The sequence below is a fragment of the Rattus norvegicus genome, chromosome 19, assembly GCF_021556685.1.
Source record: "Rattus norvegicus strain SHRSP/BbbUtx chromosome 19, alternate assembly SHRSP_T2T, whole genome shotgun sequence".
Taxonomy (NCBI): domain Eukaryota; kingdom Metazoa; phylum Chordata; class Mammalia; order Rodentia; family Muridae; genus Rattus; species Rattus norvegicus.
The window spans coordinates 54,837,880-54,859,662 of NC_141552.1; the positions used below are offsets into that span (position 1 = coordinate 54,837,880).

At 51.1% G+C, this 21,783-nt stretch overlaps 1 protein-coding gene across 4 annotated transcripts in view; it reads right to left on the bottom strand.

Annotated features, from left to right (window-relative positions):
• Positions 1-678: 678 nt before the first annotated feature.
• Bcar1 (BCAR1 scaffold protein, Cas family member) overlaps positions 679-21,783 on the bottom strand; it is a 34,850-nt gene continuing 13,745 nt past the window's right edge. For 3 of the 4 annotated variants that reach the window (NM_001395122.1, NM_001395123.1, NM_012931.2), the window contains 6 exon segments: positions 679-1,597; positions 2,825-2,914; positions 3,564-4,661; positions 5,644-5,760; positions 5,965-6,126; positions 13,148-13,780. In NM_001395122.1, coding sequence (NP_001382051.1) covers positions 1,085-1,597; positions 2,825-2,914; positions 3,564-4,661; positions 5,644-5,760; positions 5,965-6,126; positions 13,148-13,780 — 2,613 coding nt within the window. In that variant the 3' untranslated portion in view covers positions 679-1,084. 4 annotated transcript variants of the gene reach the window in all.

A 21,783-nucleotide genomic window follows, 5' to 3' on the forward strand; every position in this document is an offset into this window, starting at 1 on the left:
CTTCAATTTTGCTCTCCCAGGCAGTTACGGGATAGGAGGCTAGGTACCCTCAGTGAGGCTCCTTGGTGGCAGATCTCCAAGTCCTAGCTCCTTCTTTACATAGGTAAGAAAACTGAGGCTCACATTCATATGCACAGTGGTCAAAGCTGAGACCACCAGGGTGCCAACATACACTCTAGTCTTCCCCTCTGGACCAGAGGCTGCCAAAACTCCCGGAAGAACCACCAACCAGGTCAAGGCCTGGTATAGGTCCCAATCCTTCCAGCCTGGAGGCCAAATTCATGTTCAATTTAGGGTGTCCCAGACTAAGTTCTCTCTAGAGAACTTTATCAAGTTTGAGGAAGACTGGAAGGCGAGGTTGTTTTGTGCGTACCTTGGCTTGTAAACTTCCTCCTTGGGGCACAGAAGACCCAGAAGGTACCTTGCTGCTCTGGGCCTCAGGCCTTGAATCTATAACATGCTCCCCTTAGCACAAAGGATATTGTGTGGCCAGACCAGCTGGCTGCCTGCCTTTCCCACAGGTCCCTGGGCTTTGATTTTGTTCTGAAGGGACCTACCTTCTGGGAAGGACTTTACCCTTCCTAGACTCTTCACTACTTCTGGTCACCTTGACCCTTTGGTGGGTCAAGAACACATCCACCTTCCCACCCAGAGGCAGTCTCAAGCATTTCTGTAGGCTCCTTCTCATTTTTAAAATTTTATTAAATGTAGACTATTAGTCAAATGATTGGAAAAAAATCAATAGTGAAAAATAGTTCTTTAGGTTTTCTTGGTGCAGAGGTGTACACCACACTGTACTTCCTGTCCCAGGGAGCCCTGTGGACTGGAGCCCATGTGCCCCAACCCTGGTGATCCCAGCCCATGGTCCACTCTGACGGGGCTCCTCAGCCTCTCCGAGGAGGCATTCTGCATCCTGCCTTGATATAAATATGTACAAATCCCTGGACAGTTGAGGGCACCAGGCCCAAAGCAGAGCTGGGGTTACCTGTCCCCAAACCTGCAGGATCTCCACTTCAAGACGAGCGCCTGGGTAGCTCACACCACCGCTACCCACTCCCCAGCCTCACAGCCCAGTCTTCTGCTTTCAGGCGGCAGCCAGCTGGCCCAGGACACGGCGGAACTGCTGAGTGCTGTGGCCTAGCTCCTTGACCCTGTCTACCATGTCCTGGGCAGCAGATGGGGATGGGTACTGCAGGGCAGCGGCCTTGGTGGTGGCCACGATGCCACGCAGGAGGTCACACAGCAGATTGCTGTAGTGGGTCACTTGGCTTCGCACATCAGCTGCCTTTGCCTGCCGTGACAGTGTGTCCCCAATGAACACAAGCTTGTGTGCACTAAGAATGACAAACTTGCTGTGTGCCACAAAGATCTTGGGTGGCTGGTTGGTGGCCACTGCGGTGAAGAAGGCGTCCACCGCATCTGTCAGTGTGGTCAGGTTGGCCTCACACTGCTCCAAGTAGAAGAGCAGCAGCTGTCGGTCTGAAGGCCCCAGTCCCCCTGTCCGCCCCGGCACAAGGGGCTGGGCTGGTGTCCAGTTGGCCAGGTCATGGTCTATGGGACGAGACACCTCCTGCTCCAGTCGCTCAAACTGTTTCAGCTGTGGGAGGCAGGACAAGGTTAGACTCTCAGCTGACAGACAGACATGTGCAAACATCTGTACTCATGAGAGCACTGCCCATCGAAGCAGAGCAAAGCACCAGTGTCAGCAGCAGCATTACTGCCTAAGGCTGTTCTGGGAGTGCAAAGAAAAGACAACGTCATGCCAGCTTCCTCAAACGTGGCACTCCACGGCTACACATGGTTAGCTATTTTAACTATTATCCGGGAGGAGAATTTTGCCACATATCCTGGTTGGCCTTAAACTTAGGATCCTTTTGCCTCTGCCTCCTGAGTGCTGGAATTACAGGAGTGTGCCTGGCTCATGTTAATAACATGCATTCTTTGTCACCTGCTATGTGTCACACAGGCCCCAGGCAGTTCACACACCACTCACTTCTACCATCAGACCCGTGAAGCAGCTTCCAAACACAAGCCCCACAGTGGCCGCTCAGCTCAGGGTGGGGAAGGCTATCCCTTGCCTTCCTTCTCTACACCTAGAGGAGCAGCTAGGAGACAGGCTTCATCTTTCACTGTGTTGTCTCCACACTCAAAACTGGACATCTTCAGTATTTTTCAGAACTACTTTCTTACCCTGAGAAATGATTCAAAATATGAAGAAAACTGGGGCCAAACACAGCCCTGTTATTTGTACGGAGAACTGGACACAACGTAAACATTCAACAACAGACACTACCAAGCCTAGAGAAAGGAGTTAAGATCAACATTAGCAGACAGTGTGACAGCTCACAAGTGTCATCCCCAGCAGGCACAGGGAGGCAGCGTGTGGAGAGCAGCTGACCGGTGGGAAGCAGCTTGTCTCAGCTTCTGTGAGTCTGGCTGCCAGTGTTTCTAGTCCTACAATGTTCTGTGCTCTCTACAAGGTACACGGTACTGACATTTGGGTTTTAGTTAAGCGAGGCCTGTAAGGTCTCAAGCACACTAGTCAACTGCTACTGCCTCAGCTCTCGGATACAGCTTCAGAAGCCGTGTCAGACTGAGTGGGTGGAACGCAGCTGTGGTCCCAGCTCCTCAAGAGGGTGCTGCAGGAGACCAGTGAGTTAGGTGGCATTCAAGATGAGGCTAGGCGACACAGCAAGACCGACATCTTTAACTCGTCAGAAGACAGTGATGGCCATGAGCTGGATGGTGACTGGCTAGAGAGAAGGCCAGTAGGGCTCTATCCCTGCTGGGTCTCACCGTGAGAGATGACCAATGGAAGCCTCACCTGCTGCAGCTCCAGTTGGCCTTTTCCCTGTCGCACGATGTTGCCCTTTTCCAGCAGTTCCTTCTGGGTCTTCTCAAATTCCTCCTTCCCCTAGAGGAAAAAGAAGACCAGGACTGAGAAAAGTCTCTTCTCAGACAGAAGCACCAGCAGGTCCCAGGGGTGCAAGGGCTGAAAAACCACCAGGGGGCAGTGTAGGCACGCCAGTCCCAGGAAGAAGTGGCTTCTAATGAAGCCGCTTGGCACAGGAGGGTTCCCATGCAAAGGATGCACTCACTCCACAAGGTCATGGCCCTCCTGGAATGGCTCCCACACCAGAAATCAAACCCAAACTCTGCTCTTGGCCCACAAATGAGATGGCATGCAGGTCTTTTTCAGAGGTCTACTCTTAACACATGTCCCTATTCACCCTGTCTACTCTCCCTGGAACCCAGTGTCTGTCTCCTTGGAATGTCTATATACAGAATGAGTTACATCTATGGCCACCAGAGAAGCCCAAGCCCAAGGTTATTGGAGCAATCCTGGTTAGCATTTCAATCCTCAAGGACATAGTCGTGTTGATTATCAGTCCAAAAACAGGGCAAGATATAGGGAGAGCACTAGGGTTCACCAGTGGCCAATCCTGGACCCCAAATTTCCTCTGATCTCTCTGTGTGGGATGAGAGGGGCATCGGGCATCAGGGTCCTTGCAACAACAACGGCAGAGTCAGAGCTCTTGAGACTGGGCAGGGTGAACACCCACCTGCAGATGAACGTAGTCATAGTCCTCCATCCAACCCCCTTCACTGTTCTCATACTGGCCATCCGGAGAGTCCTGGGAGGTGAACTTTGGAGGTGAGGGTAGAGGGCGTGACTGGATGCTGCTGGCTTTATCGGTGGGGTTGAGGTGCAGGGAGCTGCTGCCCTCAGGCCCGGGGCCAGGGGCTTTGGTCCGTCTGAAAAGCAGCGAGGCATTACCATGCAAAAAGGAGGCCAGCTGCTTGGCATCCTCGGGCACAGCCCGTGAGCAGGCCACCAGGCGGTCCAGGTCGTCCAGAGTGAATCCTGGACCTCCCCGGCCACTGTCAAGGACCTGACCATGGACCACCAGTGTCTGGTACACATCCTCCATCTTCTGTAGCTGCCGGCTAAGCTTGGCGTGCAAAGTGCGGTCAGAAGTGTGAGTGGCACTGCTCACTGCACTGCGGGCAAACTCCAGGAGCTCATGTACTGCCCCATGAACTGCGGCCACTGCAGCTTTCAGGTCCTGCACGGGAGGCTCCTGGGGCTCAGAGGTACTACGCCAGCCCCCGGGGCCACTGGCACTGCCCACCAGGTCCAGAAGGTGGGCTACGGTGGTGCTCACACCCTGCTGTAGCCGAGCCAGGGACTCCACAGCAACTTCCAGCTCCAGGGGCTCCCGACCTGGCACCACTACCTCCAAGGAAGACGCCGATTGGCTGCTGCGTGTGCTGCCCGTGCTAGAGGCCGACAGGCGCTTGCCATCTGTTGGCGCCTCTCGCTCGGCTGGTGGGGGCACAGCATACACACCATCATCAATTACACTCCCATCAGCCACCTCAGGAGGGAGCACCCGCTCTCGAGGCACGTCATACAGTGTTCCAGGGCCAGGCCGCCGCAAACCAGGGGGCACATCATAGAGGTCAGGAGCAGGGGGTGGCACATCATACACATCCTCAGCTGGTGGGGAGTCCGGAGGAGGTGCAGCGAGGATTAATGGGTGTCGGGTCGGATCAAAAGGCTTGGGTTTGGCGAAGGCAGGGGGTACATCGTATGTTTCCTCACGCAGCAGTGGGCCATCAGGCACATCCTTGCTCACAGAAGGAGGAACATCATACACCTAGGGGACCAAGTTGTGGTTAAGGGTTTTATCCATCTGTCCAGCCATGGAACTGAAGGCAAGACCTAGCTGGTGTACACATCGAGCATGATTCTTAGCCATACTGTCTATGTCACGAGCCTACCTCTGGGCCAGATGACTAATTAATTCTCTGTACCTGGCTATTTATCTAAAAGATGGGAAATCCCCCGCAGTATGAGGGACGTCTGTGTTAGGTGCGTAGGGTCCAAGTCTTAACTACAGACATGTAGGAGAGACTTGCTGCCACATTGCCAACGCTGCCTCCATCATCCTCACATCACCAGACCTGGCAGTGGCTGACAGACTTTCTGTTCTACAGCAAGCACTTAGTCCAGGAGGCTCCCAAGACAACTCTATAAAACTTTCCCCTTTCTGGGGTTGGGGATTTAGCTCAGTGGTAGAGCGCTTGCCTAGTAAGTGCAAGGCCCTGGGTTCAGTCCCCAGCTCCGAAAAAAAGAAAAAAAAAAAAAGAAAAAAAAAAAAACCAAAACAAAACAAAAAAAACCTTTCCCCTTTCACACCCCAAGTGTCCTGGTTTGGAAGACAGATTTTGTGGTCTCCTTGCTGACCCCCCTCAGCATATATAATGGGCCACGGTCTGAGGCTCAGAAGGGCTGATGTATTTTATGTGTATGGCTGTTTTGTCTGTGTGTACGCCTATGCACCTGGTGTCAAGAGGCCAGAAGGAGGCACTGGGTCACCTGAGACTGCAGCTACAGAGAGCAGTCAGACACTGCATGGAAGCTGGGAACTGACTCTGGGTCCTCGAGAAGAGCAAACAGTGCCTTGATCACTGAGCCATCTCTACAGCCTGGGCCTTCAGTTTCTATATCTGTCCCCAGATCAAGAAAGGGCAGAGCCAGGGTCTGCAGACAGCAGCCCAAGCCTAGTACACACACCCAGTCTTGCCTTTCTCCACCTTTAGAAGCCTTCAAGGCCACAGCATTCAGGGACTCCTTACCGAATGATGGTTGGACGGCGGCAGGCCTTTCTCCACACTAGGGGGCACGTCATACACATCCAACAACGGGTCTCGGCCATTGGGGCCTTTGACTGCCATAGGCGGGGTGTCATATACCTGGAGGGCACAAAAGAAGGTGCAGGAACACAACTGTCAGGGATGCCTGGTTTAATGGGTAGAATGGAAGTCCCCAGAAACCTACCTTAGGTACCTCAGCTGTGGCTGCTGTGCTACCCAGGCCTTGGCTAGGCTGAGGAAATGTAGCTGTCCCAGAGCAAGGCCCAGTCCCTGCCCTCTCCCATGCCTCTGGTCAACACTTACCTCCTGGCCATACTGGTTGGGAAGCAGTCCTCGAACAGGGGGCACATCATAGATGTCCTGGGAACCTGGAGCTAGCAGGTGGCGCGGAGTGTCGTACTCATCCTGTTCTGCCTGGGAGGCCTCGTACACATAGCCCTGTCCCACTCGAGTAGGTACCACCACCTGGGAACAGACAGCAGGTGTACCATTGTCTGTGTAGCCCCGCCCCCATGCTCCACACACAGTAATGTGGCTCTTCAAGGCTTTACGGTGCTGCTTCTCATTCCCCGGGTACTCCTTTTCCGGAGTGAAATGCGGTGTTTGTGAAATCGTAATCAGACCCCTAGGTTTTGTTTTGTGCTCCCTGGTTCTAGGCCATGAAGCAGAGGTCTCTACAGTTGGATAACCCAGGAGCTCCACAGAACAGGGTACGGTTACGGTTATTCAGTCAACAAGATGGAGTAGGAGGGAACAAAGGCCTGGCCCCAGAAGCACTGCCGGCGGGCAGGGGCAGCCTGCCCTGGAGTCCTGAGCACAGCAGGACCCCATGTAAGGGCTCCTGTGTCATAGCTGTTGACACCTCGTAGATGCCTTGCCAAACAAAGTTTTGCTCAGCAAGAATCACCATCATTCCTAGACTCTGGAGGCAAAGAATGTTGCCTGGAATTGCAGCAGCCTTCCCTTGCCGGAGCATAACTTAGTGGGCCTCTTGAGCATAATCAATGACCTCAGAGCTAACTCTTCAGACACACAGGGCTAGAATAGAAGGTCAGCTACATGGCAAAGGAACCACAACCCTATGTTCTCTGTACGCACACCCACGGCTGCGTTGCCCACCTAAAAGGGTAAGCCCTCAGTGGGAAGCACTGGTCAGAGAGCCAGCCGCTTCCTTCCCGGTCCTTGACCCTGGATCTACGGCAGTGGGCCACAGCAGCAAAGCTATGGCTCTGTGAGGAGAAGCAGCAGCGTCAGGAGGTATACTCTGGGATGCTCATATACTGACCCCAGACCATGCTGTCCCCTGACAGCAGCACTCAGCCTGGTAGGGATGGAAGTGGGCCAGGCAGCCTCCCCTCCACAAGATTCTCCAGCCAGGCTCAGGGTAACCTCCCCCATGGGACTCCCTGCTCAGCCTTTCCACAGAAAGGCCTTTTGTTTTCTAATCAAAGGGGATGTCTGGGACAGGGTTGACTCAGGGCCTCCACACACATACCCTGCCTCCTTCAGGCTCAACATCCTAGAACTTAACTGAAGCTTCAGCAGGCCCACACCAGTGCCATCTCCCCATTCCCAGCCCCCACAGGACACAGGGGCACTCAGCAGACCTGACAACCTCCCAGGCAGCACATTTGAACTAGGCAGTTGACATGCAGGCCAGCTGGGCTCCTTTCTGGGCTCCCTCTGGCAGACAGCGGGGCAGGCTGGTGTGTACCACTGAAGCAGCTTCAGGGTCTCCTCTGTGGGGTGTCCCCAGCCACCAGTAACAGGGCCTGGGGGCGGAGCTGCAGCTGCCTCTCCAGACTCATCTCCCTGCTCAGGCCCCAGACTTGAGTCCCCTCCAGGGTTATTTTTAGATGCTGGAACCTGCCCACGGCAGAGCAGACTGGAGCTAGAGGGACGTGGCAGGTTAGAGAAGGCTGTGGCAAGGCCTGAGGCTTCTCTAGGCCCAAAGCTTCATAGGTGGGAATTCAATCCCAAAGGGGCAGACAGTGTACTTCTCAGAGGCAAGCCAGGCCTCAGCAGAGAGAGCAGAGCACCCTGGCTTATCGGCACCCATCTAGGCTTCATGTAGACAGGGCTTCGAGCACAGGCCAGAGGCTCTCACTGCCACACCCCCAGTGGTTAGTCTTAACATTAAAGGGAGCTCCTATTCCTGAGCTGAGTCAGGTGACAGTAAGCAGCTATATTGGCTAGCAAATGGTTTTCTGTTAGGAATTTTCTGTTAGCAAATGTTTCTCTGTTGCTCAACAGAGAAAGCAGGAAAAAGAGAAGCTCATTAGGGAAATGGATTCATCACAGAGCTACTGAGCCCTGCTAATCACAGGCTGCATGCTCTGCACCTGATGCCCCATTAGCAGGTCCTGGAGGGAGAGACACAGACAGACAGACAGACACGCATGTTAGGCTGGGCTAGAGGGAGTTGTTTTCTTTCTAGCCTATACTTTCCCACAAGTTTGAGGAAAAAGGGAGACTGAACACAGAAACACAGCCCAGCTCGTCTGTTTTAAATGGGGATGAAACCTCCAGAGTAGCCCTGGCTACAGGGACCAGGGCAGGGATCCGAGCAGCAGGGGTTGAGGAGGAGGAACAAAGACAAGAGGAGTCTCTCTGGCTGCTCACTCTGCGTTGGGGCCCCACCCCTCCAGACAGCCTGGCTGCTTATCTTCCCTACTGCAAAATGGACATCTCACTGGCTTATACCAGCTGCAGCTTGGTTGCTCACAATCTAGCCTCCCATAGAAATGCCTATCCCTCCTCTGGAAATGGAGTACCACAGGACTATCATGGGCCTGACAGGGGCCACCTGCCTACTTGGCGGAGCACACCATCACCCTTTGCTGACCAGTTAGTACTGCTTCCCAGACACATACCCCTTGGTTTACATGTATTTCTCTCCCCTGGCAAGCTGTAGTTCCTGACCCAGGAACGCGCCTTCAAAAGTGGCCTTGCAGACAGATGCCTTCCCTGTTGGGGTCCCACTGCATGTTAGAGCCTCTGTCCCTCGGCCTTTGGTGCCCATGCCTAGCCAGAGGACCCTGGGGACTTCAGACTTTGCTCTCCACCTACACAGCAGATGGCCACTCTCCCGAGGACAAGCTCTCCTGGCCCCATCCTTATCACTTACTCCCACAGGTAATACACGCTATGGCACTGTCCCCTCAGTCCCTGAAACAAGGGGTCATAGTTTCAGACACCAGAGGGTCAGAGGTTTTTAAAAGCAAGACCTGAAGATGTAGGAACAAATTTGCTGCCATGTTCTTTGTAATTAAAATCATGCTGGGGTTGGGGATTTAGCTCAGTGGTAGAGCGCTTGCATAGCAAGCGCAAGGTCCTGGGTTCGGTCCTCAGCTCCGAAAAAAAGAAAAAAGAAAAAAAAATCATGCTACAAGATTTATGAAGAGAACATAAATTTAAAAAAAAAGAAAAGAAGAGAAAAGAAAAATAAGCCAAGTGATGGCAGCTCATGCCTTTAGTCCCAGCACTCTAAGGCAGAGCCAGCCTGGTCTACAGAGCTAGTTCCAGGACAGCTGAGGCTACAAAGAAATTCTGTCTTTAAAAAAACAATATTTCTAACAAATAAATGTTTTAAAAAGAGGTGGGAAGCACTGACTGCTCTTTCTAGAGGTCCTGAGTTCAATTCCCAGCAACCACATGGTGGCTCACAACCATCTGTAACGAGATCTGATGCCCTCTTCCGATGTGCATGAAGACAGTGACAGTGCACTCACATAAAATAAATAAAATCTTAAAAAAAAAAAAAAAAGAGGTGGGAGGGCTGGAGAGATGGCTTAGTGGTTAATAAGAGCCCTGTCTGCTCTTCCAAAGGTCCTGAGTTCAATTCCCAGCAACCACATGGTGGCTCACAACCATCTGTAATGCGATTCAATGCCCCCTTCTAGTGTGTCTGAAGGCAGCTACAGTGTACTCATACATTAAAAAAAATAAAAATAAAAGAGGTGGGAGTGGGGCCCTGGAGAGTTGGTTCATAGGTTAAAAAGGACTTACTGTGAGGCTGGAGAGATGGCTCAGCAGTTAAGAACACTGAATGCTCTTCCAGAGGTGCTGAGTTCAAACCCCAGTAACTACATGATGGCTCACAAAAAGTGGCTGCTGCTTTCTCAGAGGACCCAAGTTTGGTTCCCAGCACATCAAGAAGCTTTTAATTCATGTAACTCCAGTCTTCTGGCCACGGACACATGGCATATACTGATGCAGACAGGCAAGACAGACAGACAGACAGACAGACAGACAGACAGACAGACAGACACACACACACACACACTCACACACTAAAAATCTTCAGGGGAGACTACAACATAGCATCAAAACCTCATCCCAGTCTTGGGAAGAAATTTAATAACCAAGAAAGTGCTTTTGGTGTGTTGTGATGAACTTACAATTTTGAAATGCAAAAACAACAGGCACAATGGGGCCAACCTGAGATAGAGTAAGTCTCTCTCTCTCTCTCTCTCTCTCTCTCTCTCTCTCTCTCTCTCTCTCCCTCTCTCTCTGTGTGTAGAGAGAGAGAGGGAGGGAGGGAGGGATGGAGGGAGAGAGAGAGAGAGAGAGAGAGAGAGAGAGAGAGAGAGAGAGAAAGAGAGAATGCCCCAGGAGTCCAGGAGGTGGTAACGAAACAAAAGCCTTTAGTCCCAGCACTCAGGAGACAAGAGGCAGGTAGATTTCTGTGAATTTGAGGCCAGCCTGGGCTACAGTGAAACTCTCCCTGTCTTGAAAAAAATAAAAGAAAAAAGTATACATACGGATTTGTAAAAGTCACATAGAGAAGAGGCTAGACAAAATGTGCTAACAACTGCCCGTGAGTATCCCAAGTAGGGATTTATCTCTAGACTCTGGTTCTTATGTATTTTCTATGGCAAACAAGCATTTCTTTCAAGTTCATGAGATAAAAGCAGGTGCAATGGCTGCCCAGCCAGGGAATGACCAAGCTTCTTAGGGATGGGCACAGGGGCTTCTCTTCCTAGGTTACAGATGGGTCAGTCTTAGGGACGCTGGCCTGGACAGCCCCACCAAATGTAGGCAAGGCCATGGCTAGTGAGGCAGGCTTCCTCCTCCAGCCCAGATGAACTGCTGAGCCAAGCTTTTACTGCAAGGGCAGGAGGTGAGGAACTGACTGGGACCAGTGTAATAGGTGTGCACATGCACTTGTGTGTGGGGAAAGAGTGTGGAGGGGATGAACCCTGGCCTGTCTCAAGGCTTATCACAGGCTGTAGCCTGTGATTAACATTCTCCAACTCAGGGCAGCCTGCTGACCTGGACAGGTACTACTCTCATCTCCACAGGACCACCCCCCAGGGGGAGTTTGAAGAAGCTGCTATTACCTTTTACTGGTCAGGTGACTAAAAAGGCAGGTCATGCACTAAGTGGGGTCCAGTGACTCAGGAGCCACTGGTGGTCAGACCCAGGCCAGGGTTCAAGAACTCTCATCCTCTGCGAGCCAACACAGGCCTCGGATGCCAGCTTCTCTGTGGGCGGGCATGGGGCGACAGGCACTACCTGCAGTTTTTCACCTTGGCCCTTGGCTGAGCATGCATGAGGCCAATGTCACCAGACATAGGTGGCTCTGGACTAGACATCAGACCATGACACTGACTCTGCTGGGCTGTGCGGTTCTCCTAGGGGCTGCTGTGCTAACCACAGTTGGCTGTCTCCACCAGGGCCTCTGGGCGCCTGTCTAGCTGTTAAGGCCTTAGGGCACAGCAGAGGAAGACATGGAGATTCATGGAGCTGGGCATGGTAACTCTATCCTCAGCATCTGGAGGGCAGGCCCAGGACCTCCACTCCCTGTTTTGTTTAGTTTGAGACAGAGTCTCACTATGTGGTCTGGCTGTCCTAAACCTCACTATGTAGACTTGGCTGGTCTCAAACAAAAGACTTGGCTTATCTCAAAAAAAGAGATAAATCTGCCTCTGCCTCCCTGTGCTGGGATTAAAGTCTATGGAGGAAGGGACAGCTAGATCTCAACTCAGCGGTCAACTCCCGAAGGACAAAGTGACTTCCCCACCCTTATGGGGCCCAGAAGGCCAGGGTAGGGGTTGGAGTGGGGGGGAGGGATGCAAGTCCTTCAGCAGCCTGCTCCTTTTTCCTCAGGGAAGTCCCTTTAAGTGACACACGTCTGACAAGGCTCAGCCTAGCCTCCCAGGCAGTGGTGGGGCAGAGTGGGCAGTCTCTTCTGTCTTGGCCTGCGGCCTCTGATGCCACTTGTGAGAGGAGACGCACTGCTCTTCTCAGTCCCCTCTGTGATGGCCTCCAGGTTTTATGCTCTGCGTATTTTCCACTCACACCAGAGTAAACTGACCTCACCATGAGCTACGGCAGGTTCCTCCTACTTGGACTTCACTTCAGCTTTGGTCATCAGGCAGAGACTGTCCCTGGCTTGCTGCTCTGGCTTTTCCTGCTCACTTGGATCTCACTTCTTCACACCTCTAGACTTGTCACAGGCTGTAGCCTGTGATTAACATTCTCCAACTCAGGGCAGCCTGCTGAAGATCCTCATCCTCGTGGCCACCTCAACATCCCTTGCTCACATCAGATAAAAGGAAACGTTTATCCAGATACCTCCCTCTGATGTGTTTATAAAAAGATAAAGAGAGGGAGATAATATGTTCTATGGAGTGTGGTGAGGTGTGGGGCAAGGAGGTGCCTCAGCATGGGCCGCTGAGGCATCCCTTCCCCCTGAGGGACCAGCCACACGATGGTATAGAATAGAGTTTATTCAGGGCATGGGGAAGGGAGTTAAGAGGGTAGTAGGGGCAGAGAGAGAGAGAGAGAGGGAGAGAGAGAGAGAGAGAGAGAGAGAGAGAGAGAGAGAGGGAGAGAGAGGGAGAGAGAGGGAGAGAGAGAGAGAGAGAGAGAGGGAGAGAGAGGGAGGGAGAGAGAGGGAGAGAGAGAGAGAGAGAGAGAGAGAGAAAGAGAGAGAGAGGGAGAGAGAGGGAGAGAGAGAGAGAGAGAGGGAGAGAGAGAGAGGGAGAGAGAGAGAGGGAGAGAGAGAGAGAGAGAGAGAGAGAGAGAGAGGGAGAGAGAGGAAGAAGAAGGAGAAGAAGAGGAGGAGGAGGGGGAGAGAAATAGGAGTAGAGGAATGGGAGGACAGAACAGGGGCAGGAAGGCAAGAGCAAGAGAGGAGCAAGAGAGAGAGCAAGAGAGAGGGGTGTGTTGGGGCTGGGGATTTAGCTCAGTGGTAGAGCGCTTGCCTAGGAAGCGCAAGGCCCTGGGTTCGGTCCCCAGCTCCAAAAAAAAGAACCAAAAAAAAAAAAAAAGAGAGAGGGGTGTGGGATAAACAGCCCCTTTTATAGTGTCAGGCATACCTGGCTGTTGCCAAGTAACTGTGGGGCAGAGCTTAGACAAAATGCTAACACCCTTCTTGACCTCAGACCAAATACATAATGATACTGGAGTGTGGGCAATGTGGTGAGCAAGGCCCTAGGCTAAGCCCATGGGGTTTACAGCTGTGCCAAGTTGGCCTTACCTTTGCCGGTGGCTTCGTTCCCTCCCAGCTGCGGGTGTCCAAAGATGGAGGGACTTGGTAGATGTCATGCCCTGTGCCAGCGGAAGGTGGCACCTGGTAAATGTCCTGGGCTGGACTTCCAGGCCCTGGAGGCACCTGGTAAAGGTCTGTGGCAGGGCTGGGAAATGAGTGATGAGGTGTTTGCTTTGAGAATGTGGATGTTTGTTTGGCTGGGGGTGACTGGAACTGTGGGTTGGGCCCAGGGGCTTGGTAGAGACCTTGCTGAGTCTTGCTGGGAGTGGGTACCAGGTACACATTGTCAGGTTGGGGTTGGTATGCAGTGGGGAGCATGGGACTGTACTGGGAAGCTGGAGGCACTGGAGTATGGACGCCCTGGGGAAGGCTGGGCTGGGGCTGGGGTGGGGTGGCAGGTGGGCCTGGTCCAGGTGCTGCTGGCTTCTTGTCATACATGCCAACCAGAATCTTGAGGCGGTTACCAGGCACAATGCCCTGGCGCCCATGCAGTGAGCAGAGCCACCAGCCATCCAGGCCCTGAGTGTCCCGCTCGAGCACTGTCATGATGTCACCCTTTCGGAAGGAGAGTTCATCCGGAGACTCAGCTACGTTGTCATAGAGGGCTTTGGCCAGCACGTTCTGAGGAGAGAAGACACAGTGGACATGAAGATAGGAGGACAGGCACAGACCTTACCCGGTTCCCCCCACTCCAGAATCAATGGGTACCAGTTTTGGCTTTCAAAAGGTACTTGGTCACATCTGGCAATAGCAGGGCACCTTTGCCCTGTCCATCAGGAACAAAGTGGAGTTGACCCCAGTGTATCTTTCAGCTGAGCTGGGGCCTCCAATGCTCAAAGGCAGTACCTGCCATCAACACCCCAGAGACAGCTCTCGATGTGTTAGTAACAATCATTCCTGGGGCCAGAGAGGTGGCTCGGCAGTTAAAAGGGAGCTTCCTGCTATGGCAGAGGCACTGACTTTGGTTTCCAGCATTAACAATGGAACCTAGGTCCACTCACAACCTAGGTCCAGGGATCCAACACTCTCCTCTGGGCTCTGAAGGCACCTATACTCACACATGTATGTAGACACACCATACACATCACATATATATATATATATATATATATATATATATATATACATATTTTTTTTTTTTTTTTTGGAGCTGGGGACCGAACCCAGGACCTAAGCGCTCTACCACTGAGCTAAATCCCCAACCATATTTTTTAAATAAAATCAAATCTTTAAAAATATCCCTGAAGTCTGAAGTCTGAAGTCACGTGGCAGTCTATACCAGAAAGTTAAGGATATGGCCATTTAGCCACTAGGGTACCAATGAGCAGTGCACAGACGAGAAACAAACTGACCAAAATAGGTCCGTCTGTCTCTGTCTCTGTCTCTCTCTGTCTTTTTTTTTTTCTTTTTTTTTGAGACAGAGTTTCTCTATGTAGCCTTGGCTATCCTAGAACTCGCTCTGTAGACCAGGCTGGCCTCAAACCCACAAAACTCACAGAGCTCCACCTGCCTCTGCCTCTGGAGTGCCGGGATTAAAGGTGTGTGCCATGACTGCCCAGCAACCACAGTTTCTTAAGATAAAAGGAACATTATCCTAATTCATCTACCCAAAGCCAGGAATTAATGGAGAAACTCAAATGTGTCCCTTAAGCTGAGAAGTAAGGTGTTCTCTCCACTCTAGTGCCAAGGTTCAGACCCTTGTGTCCAGGACAATGCAATTCTTCCAGAGGAAGAAAATGGTGGGGTGGGAGAAGAACACACACACCACAGGAAACAATCAGTCATTGGGTGCAGATCACATGACCATCTTCATAAAGGAATCAACAATGGGTGAAAATGGCACACAGCAATAGAAGTCACCTGCTTACCACACGCACCTGGCAACAGACAAATGGTCAAAATGGTTTTACTCAGATAAAAACTTGAACAAGGGGTTGGGGATTTAGCTCAGTGGTAGAGTGCTTGCCTAGCAAGCGCAAGGCCCTGGGTTCAGTCCCCAGCTCCAAAAAAAAGAAAAAAGAAGAAAAAAAAAAAAACTTGAACAAGGGGGACTGGAGAGATGGCTCAGTGGTTAAGAGCACTGACTGCTCTTCTAGAGGTCCTGAGTTCAAATCCCAGTAACCACATGGTGGTTCACAACCATCTGCAATGGGATCTGATGCCCTCTTCTGGTGTGCATGAAGACAGCTACAGTGTACTCATATAAATAAAAATTAATAAAAAAATTTTTTTAAAAGTTGAACAAAAGGAAAATACCGCACCAATCTCCCCCAACCCACCCCACGTGGGGTGACTCGCCTCTGTAATGCGAGGTCAGTGTCTTATGCTCTCTCAGGACAGTGGCCTGCCCATTACTCATGGTCCCACTTTCTATGGCTTTAGTTATATATAGGTATATGGTCAACCATTGCCCAAAAATATTAATTTAAAAATTCCAGAAATACTAGGCAATTCTAAGAAGTATAATGAAACCTCTTGCTACTCTACTCCACCTCCCTGGGACCATCCTGTGTGTACTTCTTGCTTGCTGATTACTTGGTTGCTATCTGGGGTATCAGATCGATTCCGCTACTTAGGGTTCACTATGCTCACGTAATCCCTATTGTAATGTTCCCAAAGCACTCCAACAGTAACTCTTATATAATTCAAATTTGCCAAAGAGAAGCTATAAAAGTGCTTCTGTTAAGTGAAAAGGCTAAAGCTAATTTATATTTCTGGAGGGCCCAATCACTTAATGTTTATTATAATATATTACAATTGTTCTATTATTGTTATTAATCTCTTAGCAAACCACATTTATAAATTAAAGATGACAGAAAGAAGTCAGGCGTGGCAGTGCACTCCTTCAGTCCCAGCACTTTGAGGAGAGCAGAGGCAGGTGGATCTCTGTGAGTCTGAGGTCAGCTTGGTCTACAGAGTGAGTTCCAAGCCAACCAGGGATACATGGTAAGACCTTGACAAAAAGAAAAAAAAAAAACTATTATAGACAAACACATACTGGAAAAAAAATATAGTATATGGAATGCTTAATATTAATCTTTGGGAGTCTTGAAATGCACCCGAGACTGACAGAATAATGTGAACTCGGGTAATTTAATAGAGCATCATAACAATTCATCACTTACGCCACAGGGCTTTTTTATTTTATTTTTGAGAAATTCTTTTAAAACGAAATGGAGGAAGAGAGGACAATACGTGAACAAGCCACTTCTAAAAGGCACAAGCACTTTTTCCTAGCTATGAGGACAACTCTAAGCAGGGATGGGGCAGGACAAGGGCTGGGAAGCGATGGGGAATGTAGGAAATTCACTGCAAGAAGGCAGCCAGCGTGGCCCTGACTTGGCACCACCGCCTACCGATCAGAAATCAAAGACAAAGGCCCAGCGCTGGGCAAGCAAAGTCAGCAGGAACCTGGAGGAGCTCATACAATCAAAAAGACAAGACAGGACCAACAGAAAACCTGCAAAATACAGAGAGGCCATCCAAGGGAAATCAAAGGATCAAGACTACTGATGTATGCTCAGTTCCATCAAGTACACACACAGAGGGCCACATGGTCCTTCGGGTCTTTCCGGTGTTTAGGGAAGTGGTGCAGGCAGGAGTGGGTATTCACAGGGGATCAATGAGGAGGTATAGGTGAGGTGTCAGCCCCGCCCTCCTGAGTTATAGTCATAATTATCCAGAAGCAGATCCCAGATATATTACTGTAATCTACTGTGAGTGCTTCTGGGCTTGAGGAAGATGCATCAGGAAAAACGGGTAGAAGCAAAGAAGAGCTTTTGTCAACTGTCGCAGCTGCTCTAAGAAATGGGTACTACGATGGCCTTTCTGTAATGGGGAGACGCTCCCGGAGGGCGCATCATGTGGCTCAGGAGCCAAGTAGGCTATGCTGGGGCTACGTGACTTGAAGCAGGAGGATAACAGTATGGTAGACAGGGAATAAGGCACAAGACAGAGTAGGAGGCTCCAAGATGGCCACTGTAACCTGAGCAGTCCTGTTTTTACTATTTCCTTGCTCCTGGGCTTCGAGATGGCAGAGGGCAGGAGGAAGACAGGAATCTGATCTGGGTGTGGCTAGGATATCTGTCATCTTAGAGTAGCAAAAGACAGGCTGCCTCAGCAGGGCTGACTGAGACCCCCCGCTGGGCACCCAACCAGGTCAGATGCACCCCACTGGCCTCCAGATGAACATTAACTATGGGTGACCTACAAGGGCCCTCCTAAGTTTCCTGGGTCTGAAGATAGAGAGATCTACACTTAGCACTGGGACCTGGGCTCTGGCTCTGGCTGTGTGGCCTTGGCTACTGAGGCCCAGGAAGTAAAACTGTTCCCTGGCCAGGCTGGTGGTACACAACCTGCAGTCAAACAGAGCTAAACCAACCAAACAACAAAGCCGCCAGCATCCTACACACCTCAGCTCCTCCATGCAATTAATTAGGAGCTGGAATTCCAGGCAGCAGGAAGGGCCATGCCACTGGGACAAAATCCAAAGTGGAAGTCCGGGCTCTGAAGCATTAGAGTCCCAGAGGGCTACCTCTGAGTTGTCTCTTAGGCCTGCCACACTGACAGGTAAGGAGCACTAGGTGGAAAGTGCCCCAGAAAGGGCAGGGGCAGAGGACCTAGGAGCCAAAAAGAACAGGTCCCAGGGAGGAGCCAAGCAGGCAGGCAGCCTAGAGGGGGCAGCCCCTGAACTCTGGTCACAGCAGCTACAGAAGAGTTACAGTGCACAAAATACGCTGGGCATAGAGTTCTCCAGCACTTCCAGCATTCAGGAAGCCGAGGCAGGAGGACTCAGAGTTTTAGGTTACTACAGTGGTATCCCCACTCCCAAAAAGTTCCTCCATAATAAAAGATAAAACATCATTTGAAATTTTAAAATGAGGTGTCAGATACCACTGAAAACATTCAAGACAATGAGAGTGGATATTCTCTCTTCTTATTTACAGAATTTTCCAACATGTATTTGATAAGTATTCCTTATTTGGAAGTTGAAAAAATTATGTTTGAGGGGGAATCAATCAAAATTAAATATGTATGAAAATGTCATTAAAAACTACTATTATTCTAAATGCAATTTTTTAAAGGAAAGGAAAAAAAATACTTATCCAGAAAAAGAAAACAGTGGACCACCTGGGTTCTGGGTCAGGCTGGAACAGAGACAGACAGACAGTGTCTAGAGGCCAGAGCTCTGATGAGCAGGCATGGGTGGGAACTACCCCATAGCCCACCAAGCTCAGAGTCCCCATCCCCAAGCGACAGACAAGAAAAACCAATTTCCCAAATATGGTCTGCAGCCTGCCTCCGGGAATCACCAGGCCCACCCTCCCTCAGTGACCCCAGAACACCAAGCCGCCTGGCTGGGTCCCCCGGCCCCAGCCCTGGTGACCACAGGAAGTACCAGCAGAGTGAGTCACAGGGAAATTCCCTCCAGCCAAGTCAAAGGCGGGTGGAAGTGTAGACAAAAGGGCCCCACTACTGAGTCCCTCACCTCTACGACTGCTGCCCAGGCTCATCAAGAGGCCCCACTGGCTGGGTCTGGGAACACCAGGAGAGAGTGAAAGCATGAAGGCTAGAAAAGGGATTGCTGAGGAAAAGGTTCAGCGACAAACCACACAAGAAGGGAAACTGCCCAGTCCAGGGGAGCCACTTGGGGCTTCCAGCCTCCCAGAGCTGCTAGTTCTACCTACAGCACAAGCTCACTGAATGCCTGCCAAGTACGCCTTGGCCAAGTAGGGTTGTAACTGTACAGTCAAGGGCAGCTGGAGCCAGGGAAGCACCTCATGGACTGGGCACGTGGCATCAGGAGCCTGGCACCAGGGGTTCCTCTGCCTGTGTCAGCTGGTGTGCTCTGGCCCAGAGCCCTTGCAGCGGCCTCTCTCCGGCCCAACCCAAGTCCTAAGCATTGCCAGGGCCTGACCTGTCGACTTTTTTAGCTAGCCAAGCAGAGAACTTTCAGTCTCTCTGCCTCCCCAGTTAGCTACTATCCAAGGCCATATTGCTCCTTCCCTCTCTCAAGTCACTAGACAATAGCTCAGCCCCAGACCAGGTCTAGCTCTCACTCCCACTGCTATGTGACCTTAAACGGCCAGACTGCTGAGGCGAAGATGAAGCTGTACTTCTGTTAACAACATTACCCTGTGCTGCTCTTGCCAAACTCCTAAGGCAGACTTCTCAATTTTTGGTTCACAATCAATCCCTGTGGGGTGGTTGCATATCAGATAGCCTGCAAATTAGATATTTACATTACGATGCACAACAGTAGCAAAGTTATAGTTATGAAGTAGCAACAAAGTAACTTTATGGTTGGGAGTCACCACAACAAGAGGAACTGTGTTAAAGGGTGGTAGCATTAGGAAGGTTGAGAACTACTGTCCTCAAGACAGTGTCCAATTATACTCATGAGGTCAGGTCAGCACAAAGCTTACCACTGCAGTAGGGTGGAAAGACATCCAGTAATGTTTGCCATGCCTGGGAGTATAGCTCAGTGGCACCTGCCGTGGGACCCTGTATCTGGAAGGGCACAGGGACTCTGTGTCGTGACTGAAGCTGGAAAAGTAGTCGGCTTCCTAAGCCCATTTCCTGGTCTTCCTCAGCTGGACAGTTGGCCTATGACATGCTATATTATATACACGTTATGTTCCAAACCTGTGGGTTGCAACCCCTCGGGCAAACCTCTATCTCCAGAAAATATTTACATTATGATTTATTACAAAAGCAAACTGTTTGGGGGGGGTCACACGACATGATGAAACTGTATTAAAATGTCACAGCATTAGGAAGGCTGATGTTGCCAGTTACGTACAAGAGTCCATGAAGGCTGCTACCTGACTTGCCAATCTCTGGCCCCTCACTCTGGGAACCTTCTGTTGTATCCTACATCCATAGGACCCAATCAGACATCACTCCCTCCCCTCTTTCAAGAAAGCCCAATGTCTACCTTAAGACACTCACTTCCCCTTCTGCCCACCTCACGCACTGACATTTCTTGTTACTAATTCTTGTTCCTAATACAAACATGGGAGACACAAGTCTGTCTTCAGCAGAACCCAGGGTGCTAGAGCAAAAGGCTGGTCCATAAGAGGTGCCACGGCCAAGTGCCAACTGAGTGAGCAGAGCCAAGAAAAGCCCTTAGCCCGATGCCAATGCTCCCCACTCCATGCATATCCCTGTTGTACATGGAAGACAAGAGAGCTGCCCCACAGATACTGCCTGGCCAAAAATGACTCTCATTATATCTTGGGGCCTATGAAAGCTTCAGACACAACAGGGCTTGAGCTAACGTTGAAATGCAGAACAGCAGAGGGAGAACTGCTGTAACGATGGCTATTCTTCTTAGCTCCGGCTGCCTTGGGGGAGTCCTGAAGTGCAGTGGGATTTCTCAAACCCTGACAATAGGGCAGGGTGCAAGCTGGTGGCTTGGAGTGCTGAGAAAAGACTGCAGTTTCCTCTCCACAGAGCCTTCAAGCTGTGCCAGCCTGAGCTCACAGCCAAAGGGTCCTCTGCATGCCTGCCTACTTCCACGACTGGTTCATACTGATTTATACAGCAAGTCATGCTCTCAGCAGCCCTAAACCAGCTCAAGGTGGGAACCAGGGGAATCAGAAAAGGAACTGGTCAACATGATAGAATAGGTTCCTAAAGAGAAGAACAGTGAATTTATCCTTGGCCATAGGCCAAGCTCCTTCTTCCCATGGTCATCTCACTAAATCTTCAAAACGACCCAGGACACTCAGAATTGTGTTTATCTTACCTGAAGGAAAGTAGAAGTTCAGGTTGGGTACACCTGTCTCACCCAGGTTCACAGAGACAAGACAGGTTTACACAGGCAGGTCTAGGGCTCTGAGATAAAGTGGAATTGGAGGCTTTGCTTCACAGAATCCAGAAGTGTTAGTGGTACAAGCCTTCCCTACCCTGCCTAGTCCCACCCCCAATGCACACACACAGGCACCCACCCCAGCCACACAGCCTCACACACAGCAGGCACTAAGGAAACACTGGTTCCCTTCATACTTAGAGCCACTGCAAACGTGAGCCAAGTTTATTTCTGGGATATTCTGTTTGCTTGTCCCAAAGAGCCCCGCTCTCCCGGTGGTGGCTGATGGCTATAGGCCCAGTGACTGTGTGCCCAACTGGCAGTGCCACTCACCATTCCTCTTCATTCATACCCAGGCATCCACCTGGGGGAGCATGCAGCCATAAACCCACCAACTAGGACCTGGCAGCCCTCCTTGCCCCAATCCAAGATGTGACAGAGCCCTGAGAGGCAGCTTCTTCCCTCCCTTCCCTGTCCTATTGTCTGGGGTGGAAGTCTAAGACAAACTAAGTTGGCAGTGTCCTGCCCTAGCTCTCACAGACAACTGAGCAGCCAGTTCATGTCTCTGATAGGCTGATAAGGAACAGGAGTGTGAGAACTGGTGCTCGAAATGGCCTGTGCACGAGCCCCACATTCCAGAGCCAGCTCAAGGGAGTCACAGCTCCAGTTCTGCCTTCCTCAGGAGAGCATGTGCCAGAATACAGGCAGGGAGGCATAACAGGCGGTTCCCAGATCCATGTCTGACACTCCACGGCCAGGGCCAAGGTCTGGAAAAGGAAGAAGTGAAAGCCCACCCACCTGCACTGGGGGT